We start from the raw sequence: 24485 nt of genomic DNA on the forward strand, positions 1-24485 counted from the left end.
CAGATTAATTCCACCTACGTTTACTCAGACCCTACTGAGCGCCCAGCAACGTAGATGATTCCAAGATGAATACGACAGGATCTCTACCTTCCAGGCTCCTGCCTGTGAGAGAGACAGAGCAACGCAGACCCTCCTGTGAGTCGGCCTGGCCAAGTGACCAGCAGTGGGACCCAGAGTGGTGCAGGCAGGAAGCGTCACTCCTTTAAGGGGATCTGGGAAGAAGGCTTCCTGGAGGCTGAGCATCACGGGCGGGGCTCCTGTCGGGAGAGGCACCAGCTCCTCTCACATAGGTGGTACCTGCTATAGAGGGGCACTGCTCCAGCCCACAGGTGGGAGGTGCTGCCAGGCCCTGAGGAGATGGCCTGGGGGTCTTGTGGATGTGGCCACCTCCCTGGGGCCCTCTCAGACCCTCTGAACCTGGCCAAGTTCCCAGAAATTGCACAGGAGCAGGATGGCACAGCAGTGAAATGTGGAGCCTCCGAGGCAGCCGGCCTGAGTTGAATCCTGGCTCCCCCATTCATCACCTTGGGAAATTTGCATGACCTCCCTCAGCCTCAGTTTCCCCATCTGGAAAAAAGCAACACAAATTGCACCCTCCTTATAGGGTTGTTGGGAAGCTTTTTAAAGAGGTGCCTCCATCTGCCTCCACACAGGCTCAATTGAGGCTGGCCTTGGAATGGCTGCTGCATCCACTGTGTGATCCCTAACCCTCAGGATGGGGTATGGTTGTCCCCATTGTACAGATAAGGAAACTGAGGTAGCTAGTAAGTGTGGCTCCAGGGCTCCACCCTTTCTGCTGGCCCATTCCCTGCAGCTCAGCCATCCCAGCGACTAGAAGGATCTTCCGCCGGGGCGCAGCTCTGTACCAGGCTCTCCCGGCACTGCCTCTGCCATCAATTTTTGTTTCTTGGGGTGAATAGGGCCTCTTTGATTTCCTTGCTTTTCCCCTTTCCAGTAATCATCAGTCATCTTGTTATCACAGCCACGCATCTGTGCCTCTTGGCTCTGGTCCACAGGCTCTGTTTGCCATGATCAATGCATAGCTCTGTGTGGCCACCACGTATATCCAAGATGACACTGTGACCTTGCATCCGTGGGCCTGGGAGGCCCTGGTGGTTCCAGAGGGCAGCTGGAGGCTCCCCCAACGGGGCTGAAGTGAGGTGACTGGCTGATGGTGCCCTGTGCTCTTGGTTAATTCTTCTTGCCCCTGGACTGGTAACCAGCTCCCCACCAGCTAGGGGCGCCTCCAGCCACCTTCAGGGGACCCCAAAGCACAGGCCCAGGTGCTCCCTGCCTCCCTCCTACCCATCCTAAGTGACTAGTGGGTGCTCACCAACCCAGATGTGTAGCTCCCTGAATTACTCTACATGGGGTCTCCCTCCAGGACAGTTCACACAGCAGCTTGAGTATCACTTTAAAACACCAGGCAGGGCCTCCCTGGTGGCGCAGTGGTTGAGAGTCCGCCTGCCGATGCAGGGGACACGGGTTCGTGCCCCGATCCCGGAGGATCCCACATGCCGCGGAGCGGCTGGGCCCGCGAGCCATGGCCGCGGGGCCTGTGTGTCCGGAGCCTGTGCTCCGCAACGGGAGAGGCCACAGCAGTGAGAGGCCCGCGTACAGCAAAAAAAAAAAAAAAAAAAAAAAAAAAAAAAAAAAATAAAACACCAGGCAGGGCTTCCCTGGTGGCACAGTGGTTGAGAGTCCGCCTGCCGATGCAGGGGACATGGGTTTGTGCCCCGGTTCAGGAAGATCCCACGTGCTGCGGAGCGGCTGGGCCCGTGAGCCATGGCCGCTGAGCCTGCGTGTCCGGAGTCTGTGCTCCACAATGGGAGAGGCCACAACAGTGAGAGGCCTGCGTACCGCAAAAAAAAAAAAAAAAAAAAAAAACCAGGCAGATGGGGATCTCCCTAAGCCCTCCACACAAGCCTCCCCGAGCCGCCAAGGCCCTGTGTGGTCTGCCTCCATACCCCGTCACCACCCACCATGTTCCCTCTTTCTCACCACCCCACACCACCTCTCTGCTCCACAAACAGGCCAAGACTTCCCCACTCCATTCCATTTGCTGTGCATCTGCCTGGCCCGACCCCCTCTTTCCTCCTGTGCTTCCTTCAGGCCTCAGCTCAAATGCCGTCCTCTACTGACCGTACACCCGCTCTCTTTCCCTTTATCACATTTGGTCCTTTGTAACTAGGTGTCATCCGTGTGACACCTGGTTGGTGTCTTTCTCCCCCACCAGACCTTCCGCTCCTTGAGGGTGGGGACCAGGACTGTCCATTCTCCAGCATCAGGCACATCCTGAGCACTCCAAAATATTTTTTTGGGTAAATGAATAAATATTGAGCAAGTGACTTAATTCCTTGAAATTTCAATCTTCATCTGTAAACGAGGGACAATGATAGCGTTTTCACGAGGTTTAAAAAAGGTGTGTACGGGCTTCCCTGGTGGCGCAGTGGTTGAGAGTCCGCCTGCCGATGCAGGGGACACGGGTTCGTGCCCCGGTCCGGGAAGATCCCACATGCCGCGGAGCGGCTGGGCCCGTGAGCCATGGCTGCTGAGCCTGCGCGTCTGGAGCCTGTGCTCCGCAACGGGAGAGGCCACAACAGTGAGAGGCCCGCGTAACGCAAAAAAGAAAAAAAAAAAAAAAGATGTGTATAAGACTGTGCCAGGCACAAAGCGCTATCTGCAGCTGTTCTTATTAACCTCTGTGGTTTGCATCTAGGAGAACCTCACATTCCACAAGTGAACTTCGGTTGGGTGTCTGCCCTGGGCCAGGATTTCAGAGCACCATGGAGTTGGTCTCTGCCCCCCTACACCCCACCCACACCTCACACCACATTAGGAACAGCCTCTGGTGAGGTCACTGGCTCCTTGGAGGCTTCCTCGTGTAGGTGTGAGGCAGTGGGCGGAGGGCATCGTTCAGTAGATCTCAACGATGCCTTTGCTCTTCAGGCTTCGATTAAACAGGCTTAGATTCAGCCCAGAAGACACTCACTGCCTGGGATGGACTTGAGAAAAGGACACAGATGACACAGGTTACTATAATGAAAGTTGAAAGCAAGTCTTTTTTTTTTTTTTTTTTTTTTTGCGTTACGCGGGTCTCTCACTGTTATGGCCTCTCCCGTTGCGGAGCACAGGCTCCGGACGTGCAGGCTCAGCGGCCATGGCTCACGGACCTAGTCGCTCCGCGGCATGTGGGATCTTCCCGGACCGGGGCACGAACCCGCGTCCCCTGCATCGGCAGGCGGACTCTCAACCACTGCGCCACCAGGGAAGCCCAGCAATTCTTTTAATAAATGTTCAGAGGAGGGCAACCTCAGGTCCAGGTGGGGCGATCAGGGATGTCGTCATGGAGGAAGCAGCATTTTCTCCAAGACTTAAAGTAGACATTGGATTTGGACATTTGTGGAGACATTTTGGGTTAGAGGAAGGCCTTCCAAGCAGAAGGAACAGCTTGAATAAAGGGCTGGAAGGCGAGAAAGAGTGGACCTCATAGAATCTGTAGTCCAGCTAGAGTATGGAAAACGTGACAAGACCATTAAGAAATAGGGCTGGGGGGCTTCCCTGGCAGTCCAGTGGTTAAGACTCCATGCTTCCACTGCAGGGGGCACAGGTTCAATCCCTGGTCGGGGAACTAAGATCCCACATGCCACACAGCCAGTGAGTGAGTGAGTGAGTGAGTGAGTGAGTGAATAAATAAATAAATAAATAAATAAGTGCTTTTGGATGAAAAAAGAAATAGGGCTGGAAGGGCATTATATCAGTCAGCTATTTCCTAAAATAATGCCATGTAACAAATTATTCCACAGTGAGTGGCAGGCAACAGTGAGCATTTATTTCTCATTCATGTAGCTGCAGATAGGCTGGGGTTTGGTTTATCTAGGCTGTGCTCAGCTGGTCCAGGTCTGCTCCACCTATCTCTCATCCTTCATGGACCTTCATGGCTATCTTAGACTTGCTCTTCTCCAGGTGAAAGGTGGACACACAGGAGGGCAAACCCCCCCATGCAAGCTATTTCAAACCTCTGTTGAAGTCACATCCACTAATCCCATTGGCAAGTCTCATGGCTAAGCCTAAAGTCAGAGCCAGTTTTAATTCCCTACCCACCATGAGGCCAAAGCAGGTTACATGGACAAGACCAAGGTTGATGGAACAGGGATGTTTACCCTCCCCATGGAAGTAGAGGGATAGTACTGGGCAATTATCTAATTTGCAGGTAGAAGCCAGAGTATGGACGGACTCTGGGTCTGCCCTCAGGAGCTTCCCATAGCAGCGGTTGGATTTAGTGTCTCTTGGGGCGAGCAGCCAGGGCTTCGGCTTTTGCTCTTCTTCCCACTGAGGCAAGAAGTGTGTTAAAAATATCACAGTGCCTGCCCAGCTTGGTCCCGACTTGCTGAGAGCCCATACCTCCTGCCCGCCTAATCTGCAAGGGATCCTAGCTTTGCCTTCCTCTGCTGGAACTGAGCCTTATGTTAACAGCCCCGTGCATTGAGCACCTACTCTGTGCTGGGTGTATCGAATTCTCTTGTACTGAGTGCCTGCTGAGTGCTCTTTGTATACATTCATCTGAACTGGCCACGCCGTTCTGAAAAGGAGACCCCATTGTCCAGTTTTTCTGAGGCCCAGAGATGTCAAGTCAGTTGCCCAAGATCACACAGCTGGGAAGGGACGAAGCTGGGATAACCAAAACCCATAAGGTCAAATGGTCTGGAAGGTGGTGTCTGGTTACAGCTCTGCCCTGGGCTGCTGTGCGACTTGGGAGGATCCTGGGTACTAATTTCTCCATCTGCCTTTTCTTCTCTCAGAGATGCTCTGAGATAAAAGCACTTCAGAGCTTGCTACACAGCGCTGTCGCAGGGAATTTTTTTGAATACCAGTTTCCAGGTCCGACTGCACCCTCAGCTCTTATTTAAAAACAAACAAAACGTTAACATTTTAAAAGATACCTGGTTTTCCATCAAGGAACCCTGTCCAGTAGACTGCTTCAGTGAACCGTATCTGGCCATTCGTCACAATGGACCTCATCCAGTGGTCGGCCACAACAAACATTCTCCATCCGGCTGTGGCAGCAAAGCGTGGCATCTGTTTGGGAAGAGTGGAGGAAGCCATTAGTTCCACCAGGGCCCTGACGTCTGCCGCTGTCCATCTTATTCCTCTGACAGTGTTTTCCTTGGATAGCTGGCCACTGCTCTGAGTGGTATGTTTTCTCCGAGGCCAAGCGGCCTTGTAAAGTGTTTGGAAATCCCTAAGAAAGCGCTGTGGGCATTTCCACCAGCCGTTTATTCATTCAACAGCCATTTGTCCTTGCCTTCTCAGTGCCTGGCCTGGGGATGGATGCTACGGCTCCTGGGAAGAGTCCGAGCCAGCCACTGCCCTTTGGGATTCACAGGCAAAGATGTACGGTGTAGTGCGAACAGTGCTATGAACGGAACACCTGCAGCAGAGCAGGGCAGGCTTGCAGAGGAGGGAGTGGTCAGCTCTGCCTGTGGCTCTGGAACATTTGAGAGAAGACACAATGCTGTTGCATCAGCAGACACTGCAGGGTGTTTAGGGACCTGCTAGTGATCTGCTCTGCGTAGAGCATTGCATGCAAAGAGAGCAGGAGGGAGGTGAGACTAGAGAGGTTGCCAAGGCCTGGACCACAGGCACCCTGCATACTGTGCCCAGGACTTTGAACTTGGAGAACAGGAGGCTTTGAGGGCTTTTTTTAAGGGCAGTGACATGGTCAGACCTGATCACCTTTTATTAATCAGCCTCTAGTAAGAGCATTCTGTTGGGTTCCAAGAATAGTTTGTAAAAAATATCTTTAGTCCTTCTGGAGGCACCAAGAAACCTTTTTCTGGAAACACTCAGCCCCTGAACACAACTTTATGTGATCCAGGAAATAACCACCTTGGAAAGATTCAAGGAAAATATTCCTATTGGAGGAAAACAAACAAACAGATAACCCAGACCTGATAAAAATGGAGAGGTCCTAATCCCTAAAAAGATTTTATGCAGCCAGAAGACCTGATGTGGTTTTAAACAATGTACTTTGGGGTAGTGGGGATATCGCTTTAATTCATCTTCATAGAAACCCATGTGGCAGAACATTCCAGCTGCTACTGCTGCATAACAAATTACTCCAAAATTTACTGGCTTAAAACAATTATTTTATTATACTCACAGATCCAGTGGGCTAGGAATTCAGAAAGGTCACAATGGGGACAGCTTCCCTCTCTGCCAGGATATATGGGCCCTGACCTGGGAAGGCTTGAAGGCTGAGGGTGACTTGACAGCTGGAAACTTCTGGAAGCTTTTTCATTCACATGTCTGGAATTGTTGCAGACTGTTGGCTGGAACCTCAGATGGGCTGTCAGTCAGAAAACATATGTATGGCTTCTCCATCTATTCTCTCCTTGTGGGCTACCTTGGGCTTCCTCACAATATGGTGGCTGGTCCCAAGAGCCAGCATTCCAAGAGACAGGAAGTAGAAACTGCCTGTTTCTTAAGGTCTGGGCCTGGGAACTAGCAAATCATCCATTTTGCTTTATTTTGTTATTCCAGGTAGTCACAAATTTCCACCCAGGTTCAAGGAGAGGAGAGTGGGAAGAGGTCCTCTTGTGGGATGGGATATCCTGCGGCATCCGTCTTTGGGAACTGTGACCTGCCCCACAGCCATATTGGTTTCTTTGGAAGCTGAAAAAAACATTTGTGTTGTTTTCTTTACAGATTAAGAAAAGTCTCTGTGGATTACATCATCAAATTAAATGCAACCATTAGTGTTTGGCTCTGGAGATACTGTGGTACTAGGCTACGCCTTGGGTGATTTTTGTTTCTATCTAAATGTTCTTCCTGGAGCTTATGTTTTCCAGCCTGACCCATTTCTCTTTGCTAATATAATGTCACATAAAAACCTCATCATCATTAATATGGCAGAGTCAGGAGAGGGGATACAAGCCACAGTCCAGCAGGGCAGGGTGGTTTCTGGCCAGGCAGCCCCCAGGAAAGGAGGTTATAGGAGCCTGGGGTCCATTCCCTTGTAGAGCCCGACGCGCGTGACAGATAGCTCTGTGCAGGGCACTGGTGTGGACACACTCAGCCACCCTGGCCGATGTGACCGCAGCCTGCTGGGAGGGTCTCCTCTGTCTACTGGCACCAGCCCCTAGAGCAGACAGTTGAGCTGCCCTGGTGACCTGGGTGGTCACAGAAGATGCCCGGGCAGTAGGTTCAGTCTGTTCAACTGACACGTTGACCTTTAATGCCTCTGGGTGCCAGACTATAGCCAGGCACTGAGAGATATGAATGAGCCACGGTCTCCTCGAAGCCTTCCCTGCCCAGGAGGAGGGGGCCCTTTATTCCCAAACACTTGTCGGGCACCTGTGATGGGCAGGAAAGTGTTCTAGGCAGTGGAGGGCAGCAGTGCACAAAACAGAGCTCTCCCAGCCCGGAGTTTTACGCTCCATCAGGGAAGACAGTAAATAGGGAAGCAGACCCATGTGGAACGTTGCTAGGGATAAAGGCACTGGGAAAAAATAAAGAGGGAAGAGGAAGAGTGATGGGGGTGCTATTTCCGCAGAGCGATCGCAAGTGCCAAGGCCAAGACTCTAAGGCTTGGAGGGCGCCAGGAGCAGCAAGGAACTGGAGTGGAGGGAGAGAAGCCAGGCAGGGAGAGGAGGCCAGGGCCAAATCACAGCCTCCGAGACAGGGGGGAGCCCTGAGAGGGTTCTGAGCAGAGGAACGGCATGATAGGACTTGCATTTCTGAAGGCGGTAGCCCAGCGGAGGTGAGGAGTGAGCAGAGGCTGGAACCCTTGTGAAGACAGAGCCGCCAGGATTTGCTATGGGACCAGATGTGGGGGCGAGAGACGCAAAGTCAAGGGCTTGGGGCCACAGCTCTTGGGAGGAGTGGGCTGGCGTTCGCCGAGGTGGGAAGACTGCGGGAGGGACAGGTTTGGAGGGAGGCGCAGGATTTGCTTTCAGATGAGTTAAAGGTGAGATGTGTGTGGACCTCCGAAATGTGAGTAAGGAGTTATTGGATAGTGAGTCTGGGCTCCGAGGTCAAGGTCCTGGCTGGAAATTTAAATCTGGGAACCATCAGCATGTGGATGGTATTTAAGCTGTTAGAGCAGATTGAATCACTAAAGGAAGGAAGGTGGACAGAGAAGGGGCCCAAAGATGGAGCCCCAGGCGCCCCGGTCTTTAGAGGCCTGGTAATGAGGAAGAACCAGCAAAGGAGACTGGGAAGAAGCAACCACAGGGTGAAAAGGAGAAGCAAGAGGAAGAGCGGCATCCTGAAGGCCAAGATCCAGCACAGAGTGAGCGTGGTGCCAAGGTGTCGGTACAGGTGCCGGAGACGGGCCAGCCTGGTCTCCTGCCCTCCAGCCTGCCCACCCCCACTGGCAGCCGTCTCTTGAGTGTGGAGACAACTCTGCTGCAGACTGTGCCCCTACTATTTCGGAGGACAGGGCAGTAAATTGACGAACCCTTTAGAGTGATGAGAAAGGAGCACTTGTCGTGGCGATGGGGGTACACAGAGTAGGGGCATGGAGGGTGGGCCCTGAAGGGCTGGGGAAGACTTCTCAGGGAGGGTGAGACTTCATGCAGACTGTGGGGTGAGGATCACAGTGGCTTCCTGGGTGAGGAGGCACTGGGCAGGCTCTGGACCCCTCAGGAGCAGGTGGAATGGGGAAGGCAACTCCTAGCAAAGTTTGTAGAAGAGTCACAGAAGTCGGGGAATGTGCTGAAGCTGCAGGGAATAGGGAGGGGCCCATTAGGGTTGGGAGCTCTGGCCTTTGGGGCTGCTTGGAGACAAGGCAGGGAAGGGGTGTGAGAGAAGCATGAGCCTCAAGGATCTCATGGTCTAGTTCAGGGGCGAGACAGAGCCCCACAGTGCAGGGCAGGAATGGAGGGTACTTGAGTGGGAAGCCCAAGAAAGTGCTACGGGAGGTCTCTGGGCGGGAGGAGGTTGTCTGGGTGCAGTCAGGGAAGGCTGCCAGTGGGAAGTGACCTTGAAGAAAGTGCAGGCTTTGCCCAGAGGCACAGAAAAGCTTTCTTGTCAGAGGAGACCACACATGCAAAGGTAGGAAAGCCAGAGGATGCAGCCTGTGTCCAGGAAGCAGAGCTTGATGCGAGATATTAGCCAGATCCTTTAGATTCAGACCCAAAAGACTTTACGCGCGCGCGCGCGCACACACACACACACACACACACACACACGCACAACTCTTTATTGTATGGTTGTACTGTGAAGCCACTGCAGGTTCCTGAGCTGGGGATGGACACAATGGATCTGGTTTTCGGGAGACAGATCAGGCGACAAGATACAGGGTGAATCAGAGGGGAAGGAAGGGGTCCGGGAGGTAGGTAGACCCTTTTGGAGGCAGGTGCACACCCAGGTCAGGGGTGGGAAGCAGCAGACACAGGTGGGACCCATATGACACTTTTCCTTTAAGTTGGGTCAAGGCTTTTGCAAGCCACATCTTGTGCCTACACTGCCCAACAGGGTGGTGAGAGGCCAGTAATGCAGGAGAGTCACAAGGCCTCAGTGACCCCAGAAGACTTTGTGGCGGGGCTGCGCAGGGCCAGCTGGGGACAAGGAGGGCCACACTTCTGTTTGTGGGGACAAGCACATGTGTACTCAACATCATGCCAACTCCTTTCCATCCACCCCCCCCCCACTTAACCCTCCCAGCAGCCTTACGAGGTTGGTCCTACTGTAATCTCCATTTTTTCAGATGAGAAAAATGAGGCTCAGTGAGGTACGGTGACTTGCCCTGCACACAGCTAGTACATAGTGGAGCCAGGATTTGAACCCACATCTCCCTGGCCAGGCCAATGTTTCAAGGTGAGCTAAGGGACCCCAGAAATAAGAACAATGAACTGATTTGTCAAGCCCTTACACCGTGCCAGGCATGTACAGATGTCTTTATCAGGTGTATCTAGGCTGAGCAGTATATGATACCTCTGTCCCAGCTCAGGAACCTTCAGTGGCTCCTCGGTACCCCAGCCCAGTGGTCTTCACCTCATTTTACAGATGAGAACTTTGACACTTAGAGCAGATGTGTTGCTGGCCCAGGCTGGGATGTGAACCCAGAGCTGTGTCCTTTTAACAGAAGAACACAGGAAGGGGAGACAGCAGGGGCCTTGTGAGCAGCAACAGTTCAGAGCTAGAGCCGGGAGGGTGGGCCGCCCAGGAGGGTGGGCTGCCCAGGCCCAGGGAAGCTTCCAAGCTGGCCACCTGACTCTTTGTGCCCCGCTGGCTCTTTACATACAAGTTGTGGGCCTGCTGACTGAATAGGCGGCTGTCTTTTTCCCTGGAGAGCTGCCCCAGGTCGGCTGCAGGTGCAGATAGAGTTGAATTCGGGATAGGGCCTTCTCTCTTGCCCGGCCTGGCCGCCAGGTAACCTCTGGCCTGAAACGGAAAGCTTTCCAATAAGTGCCTTGCTGGCCTGCAGCCCAGCTGTGTGGTAGGTGGGAGCGGAGGGGGAGGAGGACTGGGACACCCGAGAGCAGGGGCGGAACCTTGCCAACAAATCTCTTAGTGAGTCGCCTCTTCAGCCGGCTGCCTCGGGAGTGTTCGGGAAGGACAGCTGGTCACGAGGAGCCCTGGCTGCCCTCCCGGCCCAGCCAAGGCCCCGGGGCCTTGGGACTCAGGGTTGGCCCAGGAGACGGAGGCCCTCTGGGGTGAAAACACCAGGCAGCCCGGGGCAGGATCCAGAAATCGGGTACCCTGGGACGCCTCTCCCTTGACCTTGAAGGACACACAGCTTGGGCCTCTCTTCTCTTCACACGTCAGAGCAGCCTGCTGCCCCCGCAGGGGAGGGGGACTTAGCAAGCAGATCCGAAATTGTTTTCCCAGGGAATTGAGAGGCCCTCTCATGGAAAACACACTGCACGTGGCCCGGCCTGGGGCACCACTCCTCCCTTGGGCTAATCTTGGGCGAGACCTCTCTGGGGTCCTCATCTATGAAATCTAGGGGTGAGGCAGCCGCATCTCAAAAATCCCTCCAGGCCCTTAAGAAGTCAGGTTTGAGGCCCTGTGGTTAACAGGAAGGGACCCAGGCATCAGAGCCAGGAGTGTGGACCCCAGGCCTGTGCCCTTTGGCCTGGGCATGTCTCAGTCCCTCTCTGTCCATGTGTGGCCCATCTGTGTCCCAAGGCCTGAGCACCTCAGGAGGGTAAAGAGTTCCCACGAACGAATCGTGCTCAGCCTTGGACACCTACAGGGGAAGCAGCCAGGATAAACCAGAAAAAGATCAACTTTGTTTGGCTTTGAGTATGTTTTCCTACTAATCCTTAAGTGTAGGAGGGGTTGACATTCTGGAAATTCCCTTCAACTCAAATGCCGTCCCAGGACACGTGTCTCTGGATTGGGAAACGCCTGCATCCCCCAGCCCTCCCCTCCCTCCACTCTTCCTTGCAAACCCTCCCTTCTGGAAATGTGTCTTTAACCTCCAGACTTAACTTTCTCCCAACTTCTCCCAGATCTCCCTCCCATCCTTTTCCAAGCCGTGCCCTTTATCTGACCTTGCCCAGCCTAGAGAGGTGGTTAAGTGTTTGAGTTTCACAAGGATTCTCTGCCTGCGAAGTCAACACAAGTGAGCAGTTAAGGAAGCACTAATTAAGGAGATTAGACGCTAGCTCTGAATGCAGGAGTGCCCGCAAAGCCGTGCTTCAGACTCAAGTGGGGCTCAGCACCTGTCAGCGAGCTCTAGTGTCCGCTAGGGGAAGGTGGAGTCTGTGAGTCTCAGTGCTTTGAGCCTCTGCAAGGAGGATATTGAAGGAACAATTACTCCTCTGAAGTTACCCTCTAGTCCCTAAAGGAAAATGCTGCTGCCTGCGATGACTAAAGTTGTAAGGAGCTGATGGGAGGCCACCATCTCTTCCAGGAAGCCCTCCAGATGGCCCCAGGCACATCTCTTTCTCCCTCCTTTCGGCCTTTACCGTCCTCTAGAAGGCAGGCTCTGGTTGTCCCATGTGGGAAGTTCTTCCTCATCGCTCTGCTGTCCAGTCTGTGATGTGGAAAACTGCACAATTTTCTTAGCCTTTACTCCCAGGACAAGAGTCTAAGGCCCAGTGGCAGGGGCCAGGCCTCAAAGCTCACGCTTTGTGTACCCACTGGCCTAGAGCAAAAGTGGCCACGGAATCTTTGGTTTGTGCACTTGTTTAGTTTCTTTGTCCAAACTGTCTTTCCGGTTTTTTTTTAAACAGAAATAAATTTCTGGTTATAAAAATAATCCATGAGCTGAAGAAATCAAAAAGCACCTGTAATCCCAGCACTCAGCAATAAGCACTGAATCACTTCCTGCCAGACTTAATTCTCTTCAGGCTCATCCACATTGGCAAACAGTAAAGAAATTATATTGTGCTTTTTTTTTTCGCAATCTACTATTTTTTAGCTTAACAGATCCCATGCGTATCTCCCCAACTATCATAGGTCTTTCTCAGTTGTGTGAATGTCTGCATAGTGTCCTATTTTATACATGAGCCACAATTTGTATAACTACCCTCCTATTATTGGACTTGGAGGGTTTTTTCCCAACTTTTACCCATTATATATTATACGGCAATAAATACCTTCCTGGATAAATATTTATGAACATGGTTTTGTTCTTAGAATAAAATAAAGAATGGCATTGAAGAGTCAGCGGACTGGCACATTTGTTAAGATTTTGTGGACCAAATGGCAGTTCACCCACCCACCCGCCACCCCCAGCATGACAGAGAAGTGGTGGGCGCTCAACTGGCCCTGATGGTTGATTTGCTGGCAGATGTAAGAGTGGACCAAGGTCTGGGAAGCAGCTCATCCCTTGAACTCAGTCTTTCCAACCCCCCACCCACTCTCTGCTGCCCTGAGGAAGAAGCAGCCCATGGGGGGACTCTGGGTCCTGGATGTGGCTTCAAAGGCTGGTCGCCCTGGAGTCTCCCTGGATCATGCCTGGGAGCCTGCCCAGGCATTTAGAGGAGGCCCGAGGAATGGTGGCTTGTGTGATTGGGGTGGAAAGGACGAGACTGACCCATCCTCTGTGCCTGCAGGAGGCCTCAGCGGGGCAACGGTCATTGATTCCCTCGACACCCTCTACCTCATGGAGCTGAAGGAGGAGTTCCAGGAGGCCAAGGCCTGGGTGGAAGAGAGCTTCCACCTGAACGTGGTGAGTCAAAGACCTCCGGGGTATTAGAGCCAGAAGGGGCCCGAGAGGTCAGTGTCCCACTCCTCCCAGGCTGCCCAGCAGAGCATTCTTGGAAGCAGGGTTCCATGCACCCTGTGCCAAGGCCCCTCTCCTCAGACCAGCCTTGAGGTGGGGGATATCCCCCCATCCCTGGCCGGCCCATGAGTATTTACCAGCCGGAACTCCCTAGGGTGGAAGACAGCCATTCTTGCCCTCCGTAGGGTGCCAGGCACATTGCTTCCACCCAGGAAGCCCCTCCTGGGACTGAATCTGTCAGACAGAACAGCAGCAACAGGGGAAGCGACTCTGGGAAGGGAGAAGTGGTTATCTGCTCGGAGCTGCCCTCACCTAGAGGTCCTCATCCACCCCCGTGCTGCCCTCTTGAGAGTGAGAGGGGCAGGGGGAGCTGTCTGGTTTGAGGCCATGACCAGGTTTGGGACCCTCTTGGTTTCCAGTCTTGCAGGCATCCCTGGTCAGAGACCAGGGCCTTGGGGCGGGGATGCTCATGTATATGGATGGTACAAAAGCCTTAAATACCAGATGCCTCTCCCTCTGATATCTCAGCCCAGACTAAAGTAACAGATCCATCCTGGAGGTCTCAGCTCCCCACAGGGAGGCTGTTTAGGTGGTTTGGGGGAGCAAGACATGGAGACAGATGGGTAGGGGGAAGGGTCACATCAAAACACACTGTCGGGCTCCATCTGGGGCTCCACAAGTGACAGATCCTGCTATGAACCGGGACAGCTCCTGGCAGAATGGAGGCCTCTGCTTCTGGAGAGGCCCATGTCAGAGAAGAGCAGGGCAGAGAGACAAAGTGGGGAAAGTCCGGGAAGGCAACGCTACAGGAGAGCCTCTGGCTCAGCTCGCAGCCTGGGAAAAGTCATTTAACCTTCCTGGGCCTTACTTTCCCAACCAATAGATGGTACAATGATAGTGCCTAATTCACAGGCTTGTGAGGATTAACCACCACGGAGGGTTGTAAAAAGCATTTTATGACACTATAAAGTCCAATACAGATAAAGTGGTGCCATCATCACTGTGATGATTTTGAGGCTTGTTATGACTTCTGCTAGTCCGTGTGAGGCGAGGAAGTTCAGAATCCTCCCATTTCCTACAGTATCAGAGGCAGGAGAAGGAAGGAGTGTCTCCATAGCCCACCTTGACCCCTCTGCAGATGGTGGGTAGACAGCGGGCCTCAGGCAGCTGCCTGAGGAGCCAGGTGGTGGCAGGGCTGGGCAAGCCTAGGGACATTCACACAGGCTGGGACACACTGGGAGTGTCCCTGGAAGAAAGCAAGATGGGGTCTCTCCACCTCTCTGAGCCTGGGCTTTCTCATCTGAAAAGTGGGAATGATGACTTCACCAAGGACTGTAAGGCAAAAGAGAGTAGCTTTGCAAGTGCCCTGTTAATGGAAAAGCTCTCCCAGATAAAAAGGTGACCACTGTTGTCATCAATAACAAAAGCCCGTGATGTGGGAAGTATGCCAAGGGGAGCCCTTGGGGGGCAGGGGGGTTATAACAGGCACCTTTATGAAGCCATGCCCAGCACTGGGAAGGCACCGTGCAGGCATCTCACCTGCCCCACTCAGGATCTCATATCCACCCTGCTCGGGATGAAGAAACTCAGGCAGGGAAAAGCGAAATATCTTGCCCAAAGTTCGAAAGCCCATTGAGTGACTCAGGTGGGATTTTAACCCAGATCTGGTCCTTGGCATGATGCCTCAGTACCCCTGCTTTGCAGTCCACACTTCAGAAAGAAAACAACCATGATTAAGGCAAGTGTGGGTGTGCCCTGAGGGCTACAGAGCTGAGGCTGAGAAACTGCTGGTTTCCTACTAGGATCTGCCTGGCACCCCTCCTTTCTGCCTCAGAACCTCCTGTGAGAACCTTCCACTTGCCCTGTCACCCCAAAGAAGGACCACACCATCCTCCTGCTAAGCCAGGAGGCTCTCTCGGGGAGGAGGGGGCCAGACAGGAGCAGGATTTGCCTCTCCTCAGGCTAAGCTTCAGCCAGCAGCTCCCCACACTAGTTCCTGAGCTCCTTGGAGAGCAGCCAGGCATAACTTTGCTCCGATGGCCTCCAGCAAAGGCTGGGGAAGGAAGCCAAACCCAGTGTTTATTTGGAACTCTGTAAATGTTCAGTAGCTGCCCGCCAGGCAGGTGCTGATCCCTCTCACCTTTTGCTCTGAAAACCACCACCAAAGGTAGCCTGGCCCGCTGGGCAAGGGCTTGGGGCCCGGTGCAGGTGTGGCCAGGTCAGTGGCGCAGGGGCAGTGGCAGGTGTGACCTGTCTCAAGGGCTTGGCTGCCTCAGGAAGCCCTGTGGCCATCTCACGAATGTCCCCACTGCCCTCCCTGTCTTTCTGCCCCGCAGAGTGGAGAAGCATCCTTGTTCGAAGTGAACATCCGGTACATCGGAGGACTTCTCTCGGCCTTCTACCTGACGGGAGAGGAGGTAAGCTGGCCTTTCAAAGCCCCTGGACCATCCAGGCTGGAAAGGGCTCAGGAGAACATCCAATCCCACCCCCTCATTTTACCAATGAGGAAACAGGGATTCGAGGGGATCTGAATCCCATCTCCATGGTGCCACCCACAGATTCTTCCTTCGATTTTGCTGCCCAGGGGAGCCCAGGTGGCTCCCACAGTTGCTAGTAAATTCTCCAAGGGCAGCAGTTGGGGCTGCCCACCATCCTCACAGCTCCCCATAGGGCACCTGCGATATCTGTGCTCCGTCCAGGCTTGTGCTGCTGCTGGACTGGTTTTCGCACATGTTGGTTCTCAGGACTGATAAAGCCAAGACCGTTGTTTCACCCTTTCCTCCTCGGGCCCCTTGGCCTTGGCCTGCTCCACAGCCATCCCCTTGCCCTCTACTCCCGGGCCAGACACCAGCCAAACCCCAGCTCCAGGTCTCAAGGGGGCGACCGGGGAGGTGGGCAGCCTCTGCCGGCCACTCGGCCCAGGAGAACTGCGCTGGCTTCCAGAAGGAGGGCCGTGAAGGGCGGCGAGAATGCAGAGCCCTGGACACAGAGTCAGAAAACCTGCGTCTCATCCCTACGCGGCACCTGCCTGTGGCCTTGAGCAAGTCCCTTCTCTCGCCCCTAGACCTCATGCCTTCCCCACAGTGGGGTGGTCCTAACCCCCGGGGGTCAGAGAGCTCTTGTGAAATGGGACGAGTGGGAAAGGGTTTGGCCCCAGGGCTGAAGGGCTCCAAAGCCCATGTTCTCTGCACTGCAAGGAATCCTGAGAACCACAGAAATGGGAGACTTCATCCCTCGTGAGCGCCTGGGAAAGCACAGCCTGAGGATCTGGGGGGGGAGGCTGGCAGAATCCCCAGCGCATGGGGCACCCGTCAGTTGTGTGGCCCCTACTTAGAGCGGCTGCACTGCTCGGCACAGCCGCTGCTCTGTCCGCTTGGAGACATAATTATCCTGCCCCCTGCTGGTGGGGAGCCTCTGCCGCTGCTGTCAGAGAAAGCCCTGCCGCTTCCCTTCCAGCAAGTGGCGCGGACGGGCGGAGGCCACGTGGGCGGAGGCAGTGGGCGGCGAGCACTTGATCTCTCCGGCCACTCGGGGCCCCTCTCCATCAAGCCTAATCTCCTCAGCAGAGATTACCGCTTGTACCAATTTGTCCCCAAATGATTGTCCATGGGAACCCTGCGAGCCCTGCGAGCCACCCAAGGCCTGAATTTCATTTGAAAACCCCAGGACAGGAAAATGATGTGGAGCAGAAAAAGGCGCCATGCTCTGCACGGGCACCGGCCAGCCTCCCGTCCAGGATGGGGGTGGAGCCATGCAGCTCAGGGCTCACAGGGGTGGGTGTGGGGCCAGCGATTTCTGGGGGGCAGACCAGGCAGTGGGGTGTAGTAGGAGTACCTGTGTCCAGAAGGCCCAAGGGGAGCCCGAGTGGTTCAGAACCCCTGGGCAGGCAGGCTTCGGGGTTATGGGCGCAGCCCCGTCCTCCAGCCACGCCTCCCTGACCCCCTCCGTGCCCAGCACCTCCCCGCGCGGAGACCGGCGTACATGCAGCCGCGGAGACTGAGATTTAGGAAAGGGAGCCGGTGCGGGTCACACAGGCTCCTGTGTCTTTCCACCGTGGGCCTGGGTTCTAGCCCTTGTTCAGCCTGGCCCAGCATCACTGCTTGTCACCGGGACTCGGCCACACCAGACTGAGGCCTCCCTCCTCTCTCCATCCTCCGTCTCGCATACAGGGGGTGCCTGTGGAGTGGGTCTTTCCCACGGTGTTTGTGGAATGAACGGTGAAGGAGATCCCACACCCCTTCCTGGGCTGAGGCCTTTCTTGCTTCAGAGGGAACCTGCAGGAGGTGGATCCCCTGCTGGGTAGGGCGGGAGGTTGGGGGCCCCACAGAGACTCCGCTTCCATGAGAATATTCCACGAGAATAACAGGAACAACCACAGCCGCACCAGGTGACATTTGCAAAGCACTTTACAGTTTTGTGTGTGTGTGTGTGTGGTACGCGGGCCTCTCACTGTCGTGGCCTCTCCCATTGTGGAGCACAGGCTCCGGACACGCAGGCTCAGCGGCCATGGCTCACGGGCCCAGCCGCTCCACAGCATGTGGGATCCTCCCGGACTGGGGCACGAACCCGTGTCCCCTGCATCAGCAGGCAGACTCTCAACCACTGCGCCACCAGGGAAGCCCACTTTACAGTTTTTATAGCATATTCATTTATGTACATCCTCTCATCTGATTTCTAGAAGACCCCTTTGAAGAAGCCAGGGCACACGTCACTGTTCCTTTGTGCACATGAGGCTCAGAGACAGTACCTGGCTCACACAGGGTCGCACAGCTGCTGAGTGGGGAGATCTGAACCTGGGCTCTGACTCCCAGTCAAGAGCCCTTTCCACTCTACAGGATGTAATTTTTGCTGGTCTCTCTCACCTCTGTTCTGGAAGCACTAGGCCACCTCCCATTGCATGCCATAGCTGTGTGAGGCCATATCTCTCTGTGTTGGTGAGGCGGCTTGGTATCCTGGAAAAGAACCACTTAATAGCTCCATAACCTTGGACAACTTGCTTCTCTGAGACTCAGTTTTGTTTTCCTCAAAGTGGGTCAACACCTTCCCCACAAGCCTGTTGCAAGGATCAAAGGTGACGTAGATAAGACACATCATTTCCAAATGATAAGGAGGACAGGTGTTCTGTTCCGCATGGTACCACTCCTGTCCAGTCACACCTGCAGTGTCCTCCCTGGGATGGTTGAGGCTCTGCCATGCCAGCCTGCATCAGGGCCTTCCAAAGGAGGAGACGTGGTTTGCTGGCAGAGAGGAGCATTTCAGAGGAGTTAGCTTGGCGTCCTCAGGCAGAGGGCAGGCTGGAGCCCCAGCCCTGGGTCAGGTTCCCTTGGGTTCCTGCGTTCCTTCGTGCCTCTGTGCTCAGCCTCCCCGGGGGGCAAATGAAGAGATCAGGACCTTCAAACAACAGCCCCTTGTTGTTGCTAAACCAGTAGCTTCTGGGGTGACTCGAGGCTTTGGTGTTTGAATTCTAGACAAGCTCCCTCAGGATTCTGCTGTGGCTGCCCCAGTGCCCACTTCTAGGACCCACTGTCTGGCACTGGTCGTTATCATCTTCTGTCACCCATCACTACCAGGCCCCAGGTGCAATTCTTCCTTCTCCCTCCCACCCTCCCTCCTTCCTAAACAAGAACTGCACCCGCCCCACAGAGGCCTCCAATCCACAGCCCAGGTAGTGTTCACGAACTCCTCTACACTGCAGTCCCCAGACAGCTGCCTCAGAGCCTTTAAATTGCACATGTTAGAAGGAGAGACCTCAAGAAGACTTCATTTTGCAACAACACACGGGCGGTCAGCACACTGAGTCTCCCTGGAGCCCCAGAAGTGAAAGGAAACGCTTGTTGTCCCACCAGGAGTGGTTGCTTAGGGACTTGCTTCTCAGCTTTTCAAAAATAAATAAGGTTATTGTGGGTTTGCTTTTATTGTAAAAATAGCACAGAAAATAGAGTTAAGCCAAAAGAAGGAAATAAAAATCTTCCATGAGCCTAGTCCTCTGAGAAGACCATGGTTAATAGTTCAGTGTATTCCCAACCTTTCCTCAGGCATCCACTTGTATATAATTTTTACAAAAGTTGAATTGCACCATTGTGAAATATTTTCTCTTAATAGATTATAAACCGTTTTTTGCTATGGAATAAACTTCTCCAACATCACTTCAGTGGCTGCATGGTATTCCATTGCACGGATAAGCCATAATTTTTTAATTTTTATTTATTTATTTATTTTTTGCGTTACACGGGCCTCTCACTGTTGTGGCCTCTCCCGTTGCGGAGCACAGGCTCCGGACCCGCAGGCTCAGCAGCCATGGCTCACAGGCCCAGCCGCTCCGCGGCACGTGGGATCTTCCCGGACCGGGGCACGAACCAGTGTCCCCTGCATCAGCAGGCGGACTCTCAATCACTGCGCCAACAGGGAAGCCCTAATGTATGTTTTTTTTTGTTTTTTTTTTTTGTTTTTTTTTAAGTTTGTTTATTTATTTTTGGCTGCGTTGTGTCTTCGTTGCTGTGCGTGGGCTTTCTCTGCGGGCCTCTCATTGTGGTGGCCTCTCCTGTGGCGGAGCATGGGCTCTAGGTGCAAGGGATTCAGTAGTTGTGGCACACGGGCTTAGTTGCTCCGCAGCCTGTGGGATCCTCCCGGATCAGGGCTCTAACCCATGTCCCCTGCATTGGCAGGCAGATTCTTAACCACTGCACCACCAGGGAAGTGATAAGCCATAACTTCACCACTTCCCTGTGGCTTGATATTTAGAGTATTTCCAGTTTTTCTATACTATTCTAAACAACACTGGAATAAATAGCCATAAAGTTAAGTCTTTGCAACATCCTTGATGATTTATTCCCTTAGAATAAATTCCTAGGAGCCAGAAGGTCACAGGTGCTTTTGAATTACCCAGAAGAACAGTTTGAGGGGCTGAGAGCCTTGTGCAAGGGCCCTGACACCTGGGACCTCCCTGTGGCTCCCCGACCATCACATCACCGGTTTAGCCATTCACCTTTGCCGCTGTAAAATAGGAACAATGGGCAGAATCAGAATGTCAGAGGGGAAAGGCCCTTCCCCTGGGTTTACAGGTGGGAAGGCAGAGGTTTGCTGAGAAGCAAACGGAAGCCAGGTTGGGAAGCAAGGCCGGAAGCTCCCCATTCCGTGCTCGTTACACTCTATCCGAATGTGTTTCTCACGCACTCAGCTTGGGGTGCACTGGTCCCGCCGTGCAGGCAGGCACTGACCATTGGTGACCCGCTGCCCTGACCGCTCCGTCTTCCCAGCACAGCATAATCACTGAGCCTTCATCCTAGTCCTGACCCTGCAGTAAGGGCTTTACAACTATTATCTAATTTTCATTCCTCCAGCAACCCTCTGAGGAAGGCAATATTGCCCTGGATTTATAAACAAGGGAGGAAATTGAGCCAGGAATTCATGGACTCAGGTTCACGTCCAGGCCTGTCTGACCCCAGAGCCTAATGCACCTCCCACTCTGGGCCCAGCAGCCTTGGCAGGTTTATCCGCCAAGATTCAAAGTGCCCTTTGACCCTTCCTTGCAGGTGTTCCGAATAAAGGCCATCAAGCTGGGAGAGAAACTCCTGCCGGCCTTCGATACCCCCACGGGAATCCCAAAAGGCGTGGTGAACTTCAAAAGGTAGGATGCCGTCTGGTTTCCCACTTGTGGCTTCGGCTGCATCTGCGTGGAAATTGAGACACAGGGTGGGATGATGCCGCCACAGGAATCATGGGGGTCAGTGGCACAGTGACACCTAGCCTCAGCCAGGGGCTCTCCTGAGCTGGCTTTGGTCACTAAACCTGGTTCTCGGGTTTAGGCCACGCAAGACCTGATCTTTCTGGCATGGAGATGGGGCCGCCGTTCCTCTGTGATCATCTCGTAACACTGCCATGACTCACAGCCCCGCTGCTGTGCCCCAACTGCCCTCCCTTCCCAGCTGGGATCCCGGGCTGGGAGGCACATCACACCTCCCACCACGAGCAGGAACCCAAAGCTGCTGGGGAGTCAGGACCCTGGGCAGAGGGACCCTGGTTTGCTGACCCCTCAACCCCCATCAGGGCTGGGTCTCAGGAGCCCAGAGGGGCTGTCAGAACCCAGAGGGGCTTCTGGGAGCATCAGGCCCATGGAGGCTCAGACTCCGAGGAGGAAAGACCCTGGCCGAGGTCACATAAGCCAGTAACGGACCATCCAGGACATGAGCCCAGGACTTCCAACTCCATTTTCAATAATATTTATTATGATTCCTCCCTATAAAAATAAATCCTCATTGCAAAAAAAATGTGGATTATACCAGAAGTGTTGGATAAGACCCAGAAAATCACCTGTGCCTCTACTAATCAAGAAACCGCTGGTATGTTTCTTTCTACCGACTGTTTTAAAACATTGGTTTTTATTGGCCACTTGCATCGTTTCCCCTCCTGATAGGTTGCGTAATTCGGCGTGTGAACTAGAGTCTTTCTGGACATTCACCAAGTCACAGAGCCAGAGCAGAAGGGACCCGGGGTGACACAGCTAGAGCAGGTGGGGCCAGGGCCACAGCTCCGTCCCACTCCAAAGCCCCCAGGGACTTACCTGCCCCGCTGCTTCCCTCTGTGAGGGTGGGAGCCAGATGTGGCACTGAGACCCAGAGAGGAAAGGACGGGCTCAAAGTCAGGGGAATAGTGGCCAGCCAGCTTTAGGATCCACTGAGGAGCATGAATCTTGCTCCTGGAGACCCCGGTGCACCCCACTGTCTTGCCTCCCCTCGCCCTCTTCCTCCCCTGGGCTGCCATTTGTCACCATTTCCCTAGCTATCAGAGCTCAGCTCAGATGCCACCTTCTCCAGAAGCCAAAGGTGTCCTTGCCTCTCCTGGCCTCCAGGCACTTTTTCTGCCTCCTGTGGCCCTTGTCACACTCAGTCTTCATGTTCCCCCACCGGCCCCGGAGCTTCCTGAGGGCAGGACCCATGTCCCCGTCTTTCTTTGTTCATTCCTTCAACAAATGTTCACGTGAGGCCGTGTGTGCAGCATGAGAGACCGCCTCTGATGACTGCTGACCTTACCATTTACTGAGCGATCCCTCTGCGCCTGGCATTATGCTAAGGGTTTCGCTCAACGCCTCAGAACACACTCCTCACAGCAGGCCTTTAGGGTGGGTATTATATGGTGCCCATTGCCCAAGGTCTTCTAGCTCACAGGCAGTGGGGCCAAGTTTTAACCCATTTTGTTAGAGATCAAAAGCTCTGCTCCCAGCACCCACCTGGCCCTCCCTCAGGCAGGAACCCTGCCACCCTCGCGATGCATGGAGCAGACCTGGAGACCTGGTAGAAGGCACGTGCCGGTCCCCAGGCACCCAGGGAGCCCTCTGGGGCCATTCTTGAGACCATCCTACAACCTGAGCCTGGGGGGAGGGCTGTAATATGTCCATCACACTGGACTTTCTGTTCCATCTCCTGAAGCGATTTCTTATCTCAGGGATCTCAGTCCAACAGGGGAGGGGAGGCAGGGGCCCTGGGCTCGGGTGGAGTGCCCAAGGCCCCCTTTCTTCCTGGGGAGGTCACACCCTCTAGGGCCTTGCAAAGAAGGGAGGACTCGGCCTGCTCAGCATCTTCACCTTCTTCATCTTCATCTCCGTGGTCAGAAAGGATTCCTGGGGTGTGATGTCACTTAAATCTCACTGCAGGCCAGGGAGGGGCCCTCAGGGCCCATCCAACCCCCATCTCGGTGCCAGGGTTGATTCCTCAGACCCTGACACTTTGATCCCTGCTCAGATTCCTTTCCCACCAACACTGATCTTGGAGAAACACAGCCAGACGTCTTGGAGCCAAGACACAAACACCCCCTCTTTCTGGATCCCTGTCCCGGGTCCAGCTTCTCAGGCCTCACTGCCTGGGGTCTGGGATAAAACCTTAGCTCAGGCACCCCTCCCTCCTCCATGCGTGGCACCCCCTGATTCCAAGCAAGCCCCACAAGCTGCAGCCCTGGTTGCCTGCCTTACCCGTGTCCTGTAGATCCCCCGCAGATCCTGACATTTCTGATTAAGAAAGCGCATTTATTTTTAGGCTGTTTGCATGCTGCCAGTGCTGTATACATATGTATGTGTATGCATATTTCCTGGCAACACCTCCCTCTCATTTTCTGGGTAAGAGAGTCTATTGCTAAAAATGCCTCCCCATTCCACCAGAGAAAACGTCAGGGATGTATACAGCCCGCGTGGCGCTGAGTGTTCCCTTTGGAGAGGGCCTGCTGGTGGGAGCTGGGTCCACACTGCTGCCCCTGCTCAGAGCAGGGCTGGCTGTGAGCAGCTCGGACCTGGGCCCTAGTAGGAGGGGCAATAACTAGGCCCTGTCCCCAAACTGCCCGGTGAGGAGGACCCTGAAGGGAGGTGGTCTCCAAGTGAGTGTGACCACTCCCCCTCCCTGGTGGCAGGCCTGGGAGGCAGAGGCAGGGGCAACCATGACCTGTGACCTGCAGGACCACTGAACTCTGGGAGAGGGGAGGTGGCCAGTCCAAGGGCCTCTGCAGCTGATCAGTCTCACTGGCTCTCTCACACACCCAGCCTCACACACACCTATGCACCCAACTGCCACTCACCCAAATCATGAGGACTCAGATATGCAAGCTCACCTTTGTCACACGCACTCTCCCACCTCTATATATGTGCACAGATTCACACACAAAGATGCGTTTACATGTGCACGTTTCTGCTACACACTTACATACACATCGTAATAATTGTGCATGTTTTTGAATGTTCACCGTGTCCCAGGCACAATGACGTGGGTTCTCTCTTTTCAGCACACAACAACCACTTGGACCCCATTTTAACAGTGAAGAAACAGACTCAGAGAGGTGAGGTAACTTACCCAGGTGACACAGCAGCAAAGCAAAGTCAGAATTAGAATCGTGGTCTGTCTGGCTCCAGAGTTAACGATTTCACCATACACATGTGTGCACACACAGGCACACACATGTAGAAGCTTCCACCAGGCTGGGGAGGGGCATTGTGGAGCAGCCCCTCCCACCAGGGGAGAGTCCACTTGGAGACTTAAAAGGCAAAGATGGGAGCAGAGGGCAGAGCTTCCATCAGCCCATTGCCTCATGAGGCTGATCAGAAGACCTCCTGGTCTCTGGATGCTGCCCAGAACAGATGCATTTGGGGCACAAAGTACCTAGGATTTGGATTTGAGATCAGCTCTACCAGCACTGTCACTTACTGTGTGACCTTGGAAAAGTGTCTTCCCCTCTCTGAGTCTGAGTATCCTAACCTATGAAATAAGAATCTTGGTATCTACGTCTGAAGTTGGATGTGAAGGTAAAATAAGATACCACTGCT

At 54.0% G+C, this 24485-nt stretch overlaps 1 protein-coding gene across 2 annotated transcripts in view; it reads left to right on the top strand.

The window, feature by feature from the left end:
* Positions 1-24485, top strand: part of MAN1C1 (mannosidase alpha class 1C member 1) — a 135578-nt gene that overhangs the window by 88191 nt on the left and 22902 nt on the right. For both annotated transcript variants that reach the window (XM_060089183.1, XM_060089184.1), the window contains 3 exons: positions 13014-13129; positions 15520-15600; positions 20716-20810. In XM_060089183.1, coding sequence (XP_059945166.1) covers positions 13014-13129; positions 15520-15600; positions 20716-20810 — 292 coding nt within the window. The remainder of the gene's footprint in view (positions 1-13013; positions 13130-15519; positions 15601-20715; positions 20811-24485) is intronic.

Source organism: Mesoplodon densirostris, chromosome 2 (assembly GCF_025265405.1).
Source record: "Mesoplodon densirostris isolate mMesDen1 chromosome 2, mMesDen1 primary haplotype, whole genome shotgun sequence".
Classification (NCBI taxonomy): domain Eukaryota; kingdom Metazoa; phylum Chordata; class Mammalia; order Artiodactyla; family Ziphiidae; genus Mesoplodon; species Mesoplodon densirostris.